Genomic DNA, 13,515 nt, shown 5'->3' with positions numbered 1-13,515 from the left:
TATTCTACTCCACCCAACCCTACTCTACTCTACCCTACCCGATCCTACTCTACCCCACTCTACTCCACCCTACTCTACCTTACCCTACTCTACTCTACCTTACCCTACTCTACTCTACCTTACGCTACTTCACCCTACTCTACCCCACCCTACTCTACTCTACCCCACCCTACTCTACTCAACTCTACCCTACTCTACCCCACCCTATTCTACTCCACCCAACCCTACTCTACTCTACCCTACTCCACCCTACCCTCCTCCACCCTATCCCGCCCTACTCTACTCTACTCCACCCTACTCTACTCTACTCCACCCTACTCTACTCTACTCCACCCTACTCTACTCTACCCACTCTACTCCAACATACCCTACTCCACCCTACTCTACCCTACTCTACCTTACCCTACCCTACTCTACCTTTCCCTACCCTACTCTACCTTACCCTACTCTACCTAACCCTACTCCACCCTACTCTACCCCACCCTACCCTACTCTACTCCACCCTACTCTACCCTACTCTAACCCGCCCTATTCTACTCCACCCAACCCTACTCTACTCTACCCTACCCGATCCTACTCTACCCCACTCTACTCCACCCTACTCTACCCCACCCTATTCTACTCCACCCAACCCTACTCTACTCTACCCTACTCCACCCTACCCTACTCAACCCTACTCTACTCTACCCCATCCTACTCTACTCCACCCTACTCTACTCAGCCCTACTCTACTCCACCCTACCCTACTCCACCGTATCCTACTCTACCCACTCTACTCCACCCTACCCTACTCCACCCTACTCTCCCCTACTCCACCCTACCTTACCTTACTCCACCCTACTCTACTCTACCCAACCTACTCTACCCTACTCCAACCTACCCTACCCTACTCTAACCACTCTACTCTACCCCACCCTACCCTACTCTAACCACTCTACTCCACCCTATCCTACCCTACTCCACCCTATCCTACCCTACTCCACCCTACTCTACCGTACCCCACCCTAACCTACCCTACTATACTCTACCCTACCCTACTCCACCCTATCCTACCCTACTCTACTCCACCCTACTCTACTCCACCCTACTCTACTCCACCCTACTCTACTCCACCCTACTCTACTCCACCCTACTCTACTCTACTCTACTCCACCCTACTCTACTCTACCCACTCTACTCCAACCTACCCTACTCTACTCTACCCACTCTACTCCACCCTACCCTACTCTAACCACTACTTTACTCCACTCTACCCTACTCTACCCTACCCTACTCTAACCACTCTACTCCACCCTACACTGCTCCACCCTACCCTACTCTACCCCACCCTACCCTACTCTAACCACTCTACTCCACCCTATCCTACCCTACTCCACCCTACTCTACCGTACTCCACCCTACCCTACTCTACCCCACCCTCCTCCACCCCACTCTATTCTACTCCACCCCACTCTATTCTACTCCACCCTACTCAACCCTACCCTACTCCATCCTGCCCTACCCCAGTCCACCCTGCCCTACCCTACCCCATCCTACCCTACTCTACCGTACCCCACCCTACTCCAATCTACTGTACCCTACCCTACTTTGAATTTCTATCCTTGACTCTGTCCCACTGGATTCCTCCTTGTTCTCCAGGAACAAGTGTTGCACTATGTTATAGTACTAAGTACAGAAAACCCAGGCTACTGACTTAGATTTCCTCTCTGTATTAAAACTAGGCCTATGACTGTTTTTCTGTGGAGAGTTCTGACACTGCTGGTTTACGGCTGGTTGGTTCTGCAGCAGCACGGCCTTGGCAGGCAGGCAGCAGTGTGGGTGGTTGTTTGGCTGGTGTCTGCTCTTGTGTCCTCTAGCCTCCTGCTCCCCTGTGGTCTCACCCGCCACCCTTCCGCCATATGGAAACAGCTGGTCCTATGTGGTGGTGCCCAGAGCTCCCTACATGCCGCAGTCAGAAGGGAGAGTATTGGAGGGAGAGATAAAGCAGGGAACCTATGGAGAGGGAAGCTGTGTTGATGCTTCTTTTGGACACTCCTGTTGAATGGATTATTATGCTGGTGATGCAAGTAACTGTTTAATGAACACTGATATAAGTGAGTGTAATAATGGAAAACATTTCCCATTGGTTAGTTATGTGGGTTGCCCACTTGTGATTGGAAGAGGTCACTATATAATCCAGGAAGTAGAGAAGGCCTTAGTTTCAATGACTGCCTTAGAGAGGGATAGCACTTGGTGGAGAAGGAGAGGAGTACGTCGTGGGCGGAGGATGTATAGAGACTAGAGTGTGTGTGTGTGTGTGGGGGGGCGGGAATGTAATCAGTGGAGCGTAGTCGAGCGTGGTTTCCATATGCTTGATGTGTTTGATACCATGCCATTAATTCCATTCCAGCCATTACAATGAGCCCGTCCACCTATAGCTCCTCCCACCAGTAGAGTAGGAGAGGGGGAGGGGTGCAGAAGGGTGGAAGCAGTCAGTCTCAAATGGTGCTGGGTCATTATCCTACACTCTTAGAAAAAAGTGTTCTTCGGCTGTCCCCATAGGAGAACCCTTTTTGGTTCTAAGTAGAACCTTCTGCGATCCATGCAACCAAAAGGGAACAAAAAAAGGTTATTTCAAAGGGTTCTCCTATGGGGACAGCCGATGAAGATTTTAGGTTCTAGATGGCACCTTTTTCTAAGAGTGTAGACAGGGTGGGACTGTTACTATAAACACTGGAATAACTGTGCTACGTTCTGCTCCGGTGAAAATCAGCCAGAAGAATGCAGCCTGGCTAAACGGCTCCACTCCCTTCCTCTCTGCCATGCTTCAGTCGTCTTAGGAGTTTTCTAATAGGAGTTGTGGCTTTAAACTGCAGTCCCTGACATCCCTTTGTGCCTCTAAATGAGGAAGGTTTTCTTCTATAAAGGCAGGGCTGCTATTTGGGGTTGCTTTGGTGTCGGCTGTGTATGTTCCCCTGGGATTGGAAAATAAGTAGTGGGTGAAAAACAGCCAGATGACTGACTCAGACGGAGACTTCAAAGTGTTGTCGTGGAGGAATGGACCTCCTAGGTGAGCCGGGCTGCCAGTAGATCAGCTTCAAAGAGCACTGTGCCATCGACAGTCCCCACGGTGACGCTTGTAATTCAGAACAAAGTCACAGGGACAGACTCGTCCCCCTGTCTGTCTGATCCTCAGTGTCCCAACCCCTGGGCCTCCGTAGAGGGAGGGAGATGCTTTGAGCAATCATCTAGAACCTGGGAGTGAAAAGAGAGGGGGTGGTGGCGCGTTAGTCAACCAGGATATGGCTTCTATGAAGCCACCCACTATCCATCCAGTCAGTCAAACGACACTCAGTCACTACTGCAAATGTCACTATTGTTTGTCTGTGCCATTCCTCCTAAACCCCTAAGTCCTAGAGGGATGATGAGACCCAGTCCGGAATGTGCTCTGATGCTCGTTGGTCCTTGATTAGACTTGCAGATGGAGTTTGCTGAGGGGATTTCCAGTGAAATGTCATCAGAATGAGTCTTTGAAACCAGGGGGGGGTCAATATCATCCTTAGTCCAAGTACGCATTGCTCATTGAATGGTTGAGCTAGTGAATGCCAGCCAGCCCGCCTTACAGTCAAAAGACAATCACTACTGCACCATGCATTTCTGTAACTTACCCATGTCTGTTTCTATGTCTTTTACAGCAAAGAGCCTCTGGCAAGGTGGTGTTTGACCTGGTGTGTACCCACCTGAACCTCGTTGAAGGGGACTACTTCAGCCTAGAGTACCAAGACCACCACAAGATGATGGTGAGGGAAGACAAAAACACAGTACGACAGGGGTTGTTTCCCGACTAGACGGGAAGGTTGTTTCTTTGTCCAAGTGTAGAAGCTTTAAATTCGTATCTCTATGCCGACTAAGGGACGTTTGTCTTCCTTCTCTTCACAGGTTTGGCTAGACCTCCTTAAGCCAATAGTCAAGCAGCTGAGACGTAAGTAACCCAGACTTCATTACACACTTTTACACGGCAAACAATGGACAGTTCAGTCTTAATTTGCTTCAGCTAACACTGTTGTTGTTGCTGCTAACAGAAGAAAATGAATCAAGCCAAAACATGGGAACATTAAATGTCTTTGAAAGGAGACAGCTCAGCGAATTAATTTAGTTGAGGCTTCTCAAAACCACGTCTCATCTGAGCAAACTTAATCACACACAGAGACCATCTTCCTTCCAGTCGGAGGCTCTGCTGTTAAATGTTTACATCTCCAGTCATAAAACATTCATGAAGTCTTATAAAAGACTGGTCTGCTCATCTACAAATGAGGACATGTGGTGCGCAAGAGCCAATGCACTTCTTCCTTGCTATGATCAGTGTGAGAGAACCCAGATTCAGGTCTGAGTGAAGTAGAGTATCGGAAGGAATCATAGAGATTCTAAATCCTAATTCTATGATAGGAATCTCCCTGATTTTAGAATGTGTCATTTATATTGTCTTGGCTGTGACTCTACTTATATAACCATGCCATGATCTCACACCCACAGGGCCCAAGCACACAGTCCTGCGATTTGTGGTGAAGTTTTTCCCCCCTGACCACACCCAACTACTGGAGGAACTGACTAGGTAAGACTAAACAGGAAGAAACCTATTAAACCACAGGAGTTTTAACCAGCAACATACCAGCCACCATTTCAGAGGAACCTTCAGTCTACAAGGCTCAGCTATAAGATTTCCTAATCTACAGGTGCTTAATAATTGGAATTTGTATTCAGCTGACGAGCTGTCAGTGCATGAAGTCGTATAAGGCTGACTGCACAGCACACAGCAGGCTATCAGCAGGCATATTATGCAGTCTTTCCATTAGAGTAAGTCATTCTCGGGTCAGATCTGTGTGTGGAAACGACTGCGATGTCACAGAATATAACTGCTAATTCAGAAGTGACTAATGTGTTCCAGCCTCCCAGTAGATTTATTTCTGCCTCGGACATATAATTCACGCCGTCCATGTTTTAAACCTGCCAGGTTTTTAATGTAGCACCTTGAAATGGTGCTGGTTATTTTCATGAAGACTAATGTTTTTCTGATGTATATTTTCTCATTATATCATTAATTCCTTGACCCTACAGAAGGTTACAGTTGATATTGGATGGGTAACGAAAGACCGCTTATCCATAGACAAGACTGTTGCTCTGCAGTCCAGTTGTCTTTGTTAAATGCAGTTTTTGGGCGGTTTGTACTGTACTATGATGCAATCGTAAGGGGTCAGTCAACAGTCAGTACTTCCAGGTGTGGTGACATGTATGTGCCAAGAAGCTGTCTTTCTGAACCTGTTGCGTTATAGATCGTATTTGGCAAGCTGGGATCACTTCCAAGTGTTTCCTTTTTGAGGCTGCTCCCTCCTGCGTTGTCGTCTGACAGGTTTTCTGATGTTAACCACACACAGCCACAGTCATCCTGTTGACTCTGTTCTAACCTGTCTCGTTGTACCGTCTTGTTCAGGTACCTCTTCGCCCTGCAAGTCAAGCATGACCTTGCCTGTGGACGTCTGGCCTGCAACGACAGTAGCGCGGCCCTGCTGGTCTCCCATATTATCCAGTGTACGTCTCTCTGTTACTTCATGGCTTAGTGGACCACAGGGTCAGTAGAGAAGATGGATGTGTAGTGAAACACGTTGTGTTGCTCGTGCCGTCTTCAAAATGTGCCGACCAGGATGTGGTGCAGCATCCCAAATTGACAATCAGTGTGTTGCCATGGATACCTTTTTATAGTCCTCTTCTGAATGAAATCTGGAAAGACGGACGGCTTCAGAATAACCAAACATGTCAGTACCCTCCCCAGAAAACACTCTTGAGAAAGTCTTTTTGAAAAGTCATCCGTTCCTCAGCCTGCCAGGATTCTAATGCTAGAGGGAGCTGTCAAAGTGTGATTCTAGAGGGAAGAGACACAGATGAGGATGTATTCCATTGAATCTATTCTCATCTGTTCTATTTAGGATGTAAGCGAATGATCCAAATGATCAACCTGTGGTGGTGCAGATACACTGCACACAATGTAATACAATGTCATAACATTAACCCTTTGTCCTCCAGCTGAGATTGGGGACTTTGAGGAGAGCCAGAGTCGGCAGCACCTCCTCAACAACAGCTACATTCCAGACCAGGTGGCTCTGATCGACAGGATCATGGAGTTCCACTCCAAGAATGTGTGAGTAACTCCTCTATAACTGGTTTGTCTGCACTGAGCTGTGTGCAGGCATTATTCAGGTCCACTCTGAACAGGAAAAGGTCGTGAAAGACCCTTATACTTTCCAAGGCAATGTTTAATACGCAGATGACACAGTCGGGGAAACTCGCCACTGAATGAATAGAGGGCTTTGTTCCAGTGTGCTAACTGACATTGCATTCTTCGTCATGTTTAGACAAGGCAAAGCCCCCTGGGCTGGTTGAGCGGTTAGGGCCTGGAGGTGCATGTGTGAATGTCTGCTTTATTAGCAACCCTGCTTGGGTCCCCAGAAAAGGTCTGGAATCTACTCGGATCACAGCCTAATGAGCAACACACCGCACCAGACTTCAGCATGGAAAACAGCTAACAACTTTGGATTTCCATTGTTGTGTCTCTCCTGTCTAGTCAGCTGACAGGTTGGCACAAGGGAAACGGTTGCTTGAACTCACTCACTGTAGCTTCTCCTACTCCCAGTATTTTTTCCCCCTATAATCTCTTTCCTAATTGGATAGTTCTGTACTCCTGGGAGAACACACGGTGGAAGGCTTCCATATCCCACAATCCCCTCAGTGTCGTCCTCATCGTTGCAGCTGGCTGGCTCTAAACATGTGCCAGGAGGACATGGTCAGCCCTTCCCTCACCCCCCCAGTCCTCCACGCTACACTGGTGTCACGGCAGAGATGGGAGATCACCAGGCAGCTGACAAGATGAAAGGAGCTCCGTTAGATTTGACTGTCCTCCCCGGCTTGTTCTTTTTCTTTTCTGTCTTTTCAGCTGATAACACTAACCACAGTTCTCCTGGCAGGGAGCCATGGCCAGAGTTAAATCTCTAATTAACTACAGCACACAGGAAACAGGAAAGCTTTTTCACAGATAAGAATTAGGGAAATGAGGTACTATGCAACTTCGTTTCTACCCAGAACTCGGTGGTGTGTGGTGTCAGCTGAATGTGGGAACACAGATTGGCTTGTGGCTTGGTCTCTCACCACATTTACAGAACATATAGGACTATGTATTTGGTGGTAGATATTATTCCGATTTAAAGTACAGTTCTTGATTTAGAGCAGCCAGGTTCAGAAGCTCAAAATGGATGTGAAATGTAACTGTTTGTTGACCTCTTTGAATTCTGACGCATCCCACCTCATCTCCACCTTGCCGTGATTGTGAAACTCATAAAAGACTTGTGTGAGACTGCGTCAAAAGTAGGGCACTATAAAGGGAATAGAGTGTCATTTGGGACATGTCCTTGGAGAGGCCTATGAGACTTACATGAGACTTGACGCAGGCTATTGTTTGTGTGCTTGTAGGGGTCAGACGCCAGCAGAGTCGGACTACCAGCTGCTGGAGGTGGCACGCAGGCTGGAGCTGTACGGAGTGAGACTGCATCCTGCCAAGGACCGCGAGGGCAGCAAGCTGAGCCTGGCCGTGGCGCACACTGGTGTCCTGGTCTTTCAGGTGACCGGCACTACTTTACAGGTCAACACAGAGTAGAGCTGGATGGAGTTAGAGGATTTGTAGACTGCTGTTTATAATTAGAAACGTACAGGATGTTTGATCCAAATGTTTGATGTGGATGGTGTAATGGCAAATGGGTAGTTTAAATGATTAACCAGCTTGGTTATGCCACACTTGCTTGCAGCTGTTCTGCTTTTCAATTGCTCTTTGAAGTGGAATTGAGTTTGACAGGCTTTTGACATGTGACAGTTTCTCTGTTCACAAATCTATTGGGATTAAGAGCTAGTTCTATTTGAGGAATGTGTAGCTGATGTTTGATGACAGGATTATTAAGACGAACAGGCTGGCTTTTATTGCATGGCACACGCCATGTTAAACCATTGTGTGAACTTCTACATCGGCTGCAGGGACACACCAAGATCAATGCCTTCAACTGGTCCAAAGTGCGCAAATTGAGCTTCAAACGGAAGCGGTTTCTCATTAAGCTCAGACCAGACCTGAACGTAAGTCACATGGCCATAGACTATAAGAATTTAAAATGATAATCATTACCAATGCCTAAGTTTTTTGCATTGATGTGTGTTACATCTATATCTGTCCCACCCTGCAGCAGAGCTCTTACCAGGACACTCTGGAGTTCCTGATGGGTAGCAGGGACTGCTGTAAAGTATTCTGGAAGATCTGTGTGGAATACCACGCCTTTTTCCGCCTCTTCGAGGAGCCCAAACCCAAACCCAAGCCTGTCCTCTTCACCCGAGGCTCCTCCTTCAGATTCAGGTAGACAAGCTGGCCCCTCGAGTGCCCCTGGGGCCACACAATAATAAAGCAGTCTCTCATGACACATATAGCAGGATATAGCAGGTTTGATGAAGAACCAGTCAGTACCTCAGTCTGAATCTCATTTACTAACTGTCACCCGGACAAAGCTGCTCCAGCTCTGTTGTAAGTTCACTGACCTCAATCATCTCCCTTGCTACTTTTCTCACTGCAGCGGTCGGACCCAGAAGCAGGTGATTGATTACGTGAAGGATTCTGAGTTTAAGAAGATTCCCTTTGAAAGGTAAAGACTTAGGGCTCTATTTTTGGCTGACGTTAAGCCAGCGCGATTGTCAATTATTCTGTTTTCATACCCTAGTGCCAGGACTGGTAATTTACCTGTCTTATATTAGCTTGCTTGCGCTGATATGGGATGGGTGGCAATATCGGAGGTGTGTCCTTAACGTGCGCCAAAGTGCCAATTTCAGTATGCGCCGGTGGGGATATTTCAGAAACAATTATACAAAACCAATAGAATGTTATATATACACTACCGTTCAAAGGTTTGGGGTCACAAATGACTATTGTAGCTGGAAACGGCAGATTTTGTATGGAATATCTACATAGGCGTACAGATGACCATTATCAGCAACCATCACTCCTGTGTTCCAATGGCACGTTGTGTTAGCTAATCTAAGTTTATCATTTTAAAAAGGCTAATTGATCGTTAGAAAACCTTTTTGAAATTGTTAGTACAGCTGAAAATTGTTGTTCTGATTAAAGAAGCAATAAAACTTGCCCTCTTTGGACTAGTTGAGTATCTGGAGCATCAGCATTTGTGGGTTTGATTACAGGCTAAAAATGGACGGAAACAAAGCACTTTCTTCTGAAACTCTTCAGTCTATTCTTGTTCTTAGAAATGAAGGCTATTCTATGGGAGAAATTGCCAAGAAAATGAAGATCTCGTACTACTCCCTTCACAGAACAGCGCAAACTGGCTATAACCTGAATAGAAAGAGGAGTGGGAGGACCCGGTGCACAACTGAGCAAGAGGACAAGTACATTAGTGTCTAGTTTGAGAAACAGAAGCCTCACAAGTCCTCAACTGGCAGCTTCATTAAATAGTACCCGCAAAACACCAGTCTCAATGTCAACAGTGAAGAGGCGACTCCAGGGTGCTGGCCTTTTTGGCAGAGTTGCAAAGAAAAAGCCATATCTCAGACTGGCCAATATATATATTTTTTTAAGATTAAGAAGGGCAAAAGAACACAGACACTGGACAAAGAAACTCTTCCTAGAAGGCCAGCATCCCTGAGTCGCCTCTTCGCTGTTGACTTTGAGACTGTTGTTTTGGAATCGGTACATTGAAAATCTCTTCCCAACTATTTTGCAATTTATATGGGACAGCCGTCAATTTTTTGTCCTTAAATTAACCACACATGCAGAGTGGTAGGTGACTGGATGATCTCAGCGTCTCACAAAGACACGACAGTTGGAACCAAAAATTGCAAATTTGGACTCCTTAGACAAAAGGACAGATTTCCACCGATCTAATGTACATTGCATGTGTTTCTTGGCCCAAGCAAGTCTCTTATTATTATTATTTTTATTATTATTATTATTGGTGTCCTTTAGTAGTGGTTTCTTTGCAGTAATTTGACCATGAAGGCCTGATTTCACAAAGTCTCCTCTGAACAGTTGATGTTGAGATGTGTCTGTTACTTGACCTCTGAAGCATTTATTTGGGCTGCAAATTCTGAGGCTGGTAACTATAATTAACTTATCCTCTGCAGCAGAGGTAACTCTGGGTCTTCCTTTCCTGTGGCGGTCCTCATGAAAGCCAGTTTCATCATAGCGCTTAGTGGTTTTTGCGACTGCACTTGAAGAAACTTTCGAAGTTCTTGACATTTTCCAGATTGACCTTCATGTCTTAAAGTAATGATGGACTATCGTTTCTCTTTGATTATTTGAGCTGTTCTTGCCATAACATGGACTTGGTCTTTTACCAAATAGGGCTATCTTCTGTATGCCACCCCTACCTTGTCACCACAAGTGTTTGGCTCAAACACATTAAGAAGGAAAGGTATTCCACAAATTAACTTTTAACAAGGCACACCTGTTAATTGAAATTCATTCCAGGTGACTACCTCATGAGGCTGGTTGAGAGAATGCCAAGAGTGTGCAAAGCTGTCATCAAGGAAAAGGGTGGCTACTTTGAAGAATCTCAAATATAAAATATATTTTGATTTGTATAATAATTTTTGGTTGCTACATGTGTGTTATTTCATAGTTTTGTTGTCTTCACCATTATTCTACAATGTAGAAAATAGTAAAAAAGAAAAAGAAAGAAACCCTTTAAGGAATAGTGTCCAAACCTTTAACTGGACTGTGTGCATATATATTTAAATTCATATATATTAAAATATATATATAAATATATATATATATATATGTGTATATATGGTGGATTGGGAATTATGCCGACAATTACATCGATAGAAGCCGCAATGTTGAAGCTGACCAACCGAAAGCTGGTGTTCGCAGTAACGGGGTTGGTTAGGATTTTGACAGCGGAACCACAGCCTATCCAGCTGTGACGCACAGTACCTATATGCACAAGAGAGATCTGCTTTTAGTGCCCGTAAACCTCGTGTTTAGAAACGTAAAAATCCTGTTTCATTTGATTTATTTCAGCTTTCATTTCTTTCGTCACATTCCCAGTGGTTCAGAAGTTTGCATACACTCAATTATTTGGTAGCATTGCCTTTCAATTGTTTAACTTGGGTCAAACGTTTCGGGTAGCCTTCCACAAGCTTCCCACAAGAAGTTGGGTGAATTTTCGCCCATTCCTCCTGACAGAGCTGGTGTAACTGAGTCAGGTTTGTAGGCCTCCTTGCTCACACACGCTTTTTCAGTTATGCCCACAGATTTTCAATAGGATGGGGTTAGGGCTTTGTGGTGGCCACTCCAATACCTTGACTTTGTTGTCCTTAAGCCGTTTTGCCACAACTTTGGAAGTATGCTTGGGGTCATTGTCCACTTGGAAGACCCATTTGCGACCAAGCTTTAACTTCCTGACTGATGTCTTGAGATGTTGCTTCAGTATATCCACATAATTTTCCTTCATCATGAAGCTATCTATTTTGTGAAGTGCTTCACGGTTGGGATGGTGTTCTTCGGCTTGCAAGCCTCCCCCTTTTTCCTCCAAAGATGGTCATTATGGCCAAAAGTTATATTTTTGTTTCATCAGACCAGAGGACATTTCTCCAGAAAGTACGATCTTTGTCCCTATTTTGCAGTTGCAAACCGTAGTCTGGCTTTTTTTATGGCAGTTTTGGAGCAGTGGCTTCTTCTTTTCTGAGCGGCCTTTCAGATTATGTCGATATAGGACTCGTTTTGCTGTGGATATAGATACTTATGTACCTGTTTCCTCTAGCATCTTCACAAGGTCCTTTGCTGTAGTTCTGGGATAGTTGCACTTTTCGCACCAAAGTACGTTCATCTCTAGGAGACAGAACGCGTCTCCTTCCTGTGCGTTATGACGGCTGTGTGGTCCCATGGCGTTTATACTTGCGTACTATTGTTTGTACAGATGAATGTGGTATCTTCAGGCGTTTGGAAATTGCTCCCAAGGAGGAACCAGACTTGTGGAGGTCTACAATTGTTTTTTTTAGGTTTTGGCTCATTTCTTTTGATTTTCCCATGATGTCAAGCAAAGAGGCACTGAGTTTGAAGGTAGGCCTTGAAATACATCTCCAGGTACAACTCCAATTAACTCAGATTATGTCAATTAGCCTATCAGAAGCTTCTGAAGCCAAAAACAATTTTCTGGAATTTTCCAAGCTGTTTAAAGGCACAGTCAACTACATGTATGTAAACTTCTGACCCACTGGAATTGTGATACATTGATTTAGAAATGAAATAGTCTGTCTGTAAACAATTGTTGGAAAAATTACTTGTCATGCACAAAGTTCATGTACCAACCGACTTGCCAAAACTATAGTTTGTTAACAGGAAATTTGAGTAGTGGTTGAAAAACCAGTTTTAATGACTCCAACCTAAGTGTATGTAAACTTCCGACTTCAAGGTTATTAAATTATTTTAGCCTGCTCCTCTTATTTTGGATGTGCTTACAATCCCCTCCATGTCGGCTATATGCCCGTCATGGAACCAGTGATAACCCGGTGACCATCGTATTTAGAAACATTGAAGTTATTTCCCTGTAACAATTGGCTTGTTTTCCGTTTCATTTGATTAAAAAAGAATTCCTTTTGTTAGACTACCCCTACCCTACGATAACGAAAGCTTGTTTAACAGCAATGTGTTTTGGTTTCATTCTCATCCTGGCCAATTATTAGCCAAGGAGCCTTTACATAAAAGTTTTCGAAATGGTCTACTCGTGAGATTTTTGCTGACCTACGCTTTCAATATTCACAAGTCACACAGGTCTACCGGCAGTGCATACTCCATTCGGTTTGCATCCATCCCCATTTCCAAAGAACTCCTCTTGTCCAGTTAACAAAGACACACTTCTCCAAACATAGGCTGTTCAAAATGTGCTGTCCTATAACGCCATATTAAAACTAGGCCTAGGCTATATCTTGCTTATTCAGAACATGCCTCACAGATACATTATCTGTTTTTAGTTTTTGAGGAGAAGTGCAATGCTGACTGTTAACATTCCAAACCTATTGAGCAAACACAGGATTTTTTGTTGTTGTTGTTGCTATCACTTGTTACTGTAGCCTATGCTATTTAATAAACTGTAGTATCAATCCACAATGGACTAGGATGAGAATATTCTGTGCCCCCAGCCAAATGAACTGTCAATAACCTACAGAACTTGAAGCAAACGCCTATGTAGTATTAAGCTATGGGACGCCTTGATTGGCCAGTGAGTGGCCAAGCCCTCGTCACACCTACAACTTATTTATTCATCAAAACCCAGCCCTTTCGCACTACCGCCAGCTATTGCGCTCGTAATAACGACTGTGAAAATAGCAAAGACGATTCTGACACACCCCATACCTACGACACATGCACAGCGCCAGCGCTTAGATTAACCGTCGGTTTGTGAAAATAGAGCCCTTTAATGGCGGTGTTTTTATATCTAG

The 13,515-nt window shown here is 45.0% G+C and overlaps 1 protein-coding gene across 8 annotated transcripts in view; it reads left to right on the top strand.

Annotated features, from left to right (window-relative positions):
• LOC139399041 (FERM, ARHGEF and pleckstrin domain-containing protein 1-like) overlaps positions 1-13,515 on the top strand; it is an 83,577-nt gene that overhangs the window by 47,352 nt on the left and 22,710 nt on the right. For all 8 annotated transcript variants that reach the window (XM_071144674.1, XM_071144673.1, XM_071144672.1 and 5 more), the window contains exons 3-11: positions 3,675-3,779; positions 3,919-3,961; positions 4,513-4,591; positions 5,468-5,565; positions 6,058-6,172; positions 7,498-7,645; positions 8,053-8,148; positions 8,256-8,422; positions 8,637-8,705. In XM_071144674.1, coding sequence (XP_071000775.1) covers positions 3,675-3,779; positions 3,919-3,961; positions 4,513-4,591; positions 5,468-5,565; positions 6,058-6,172; positions 7,498-7,645; positions 8,053-8,148; positions 8,256-8,422; positions 8,637-8,705 — 920 coding nt within the window. The remainder of the gene's footprint in view (positions 1-3,674; positions 3,780-3,918; positions 3,962-4,512; positions 4,592-5,467; positions 5,566-6,057; positions 6,173-7,497; positions 7,646-8,052; positions 8,149-8,255; positions 8,423-8,636; positions 8,706-13,515) is intronic.

This window comes from Oncorhynchus clarkii, chromosome 3, assembly GCF_045791955.1.
Source record: "Oncorhynchus clarkii lewisi isolate Uvic-CL-2024 chromosome 3, UVic_Ocla_1.0, whole genome shotgun sequence".
NCBI lineage: Eukaryota > Metazoa > Chordata > Actinopteri > Salmoniformes > Salmonidae > Oncorhynchus > Oncorhynchus clarkii.
The sequence above is the reverse complement of the archived record's forward strand: the minus strand, read 5'-3'. Positions and strand labels throughout refer to the sequence as shown.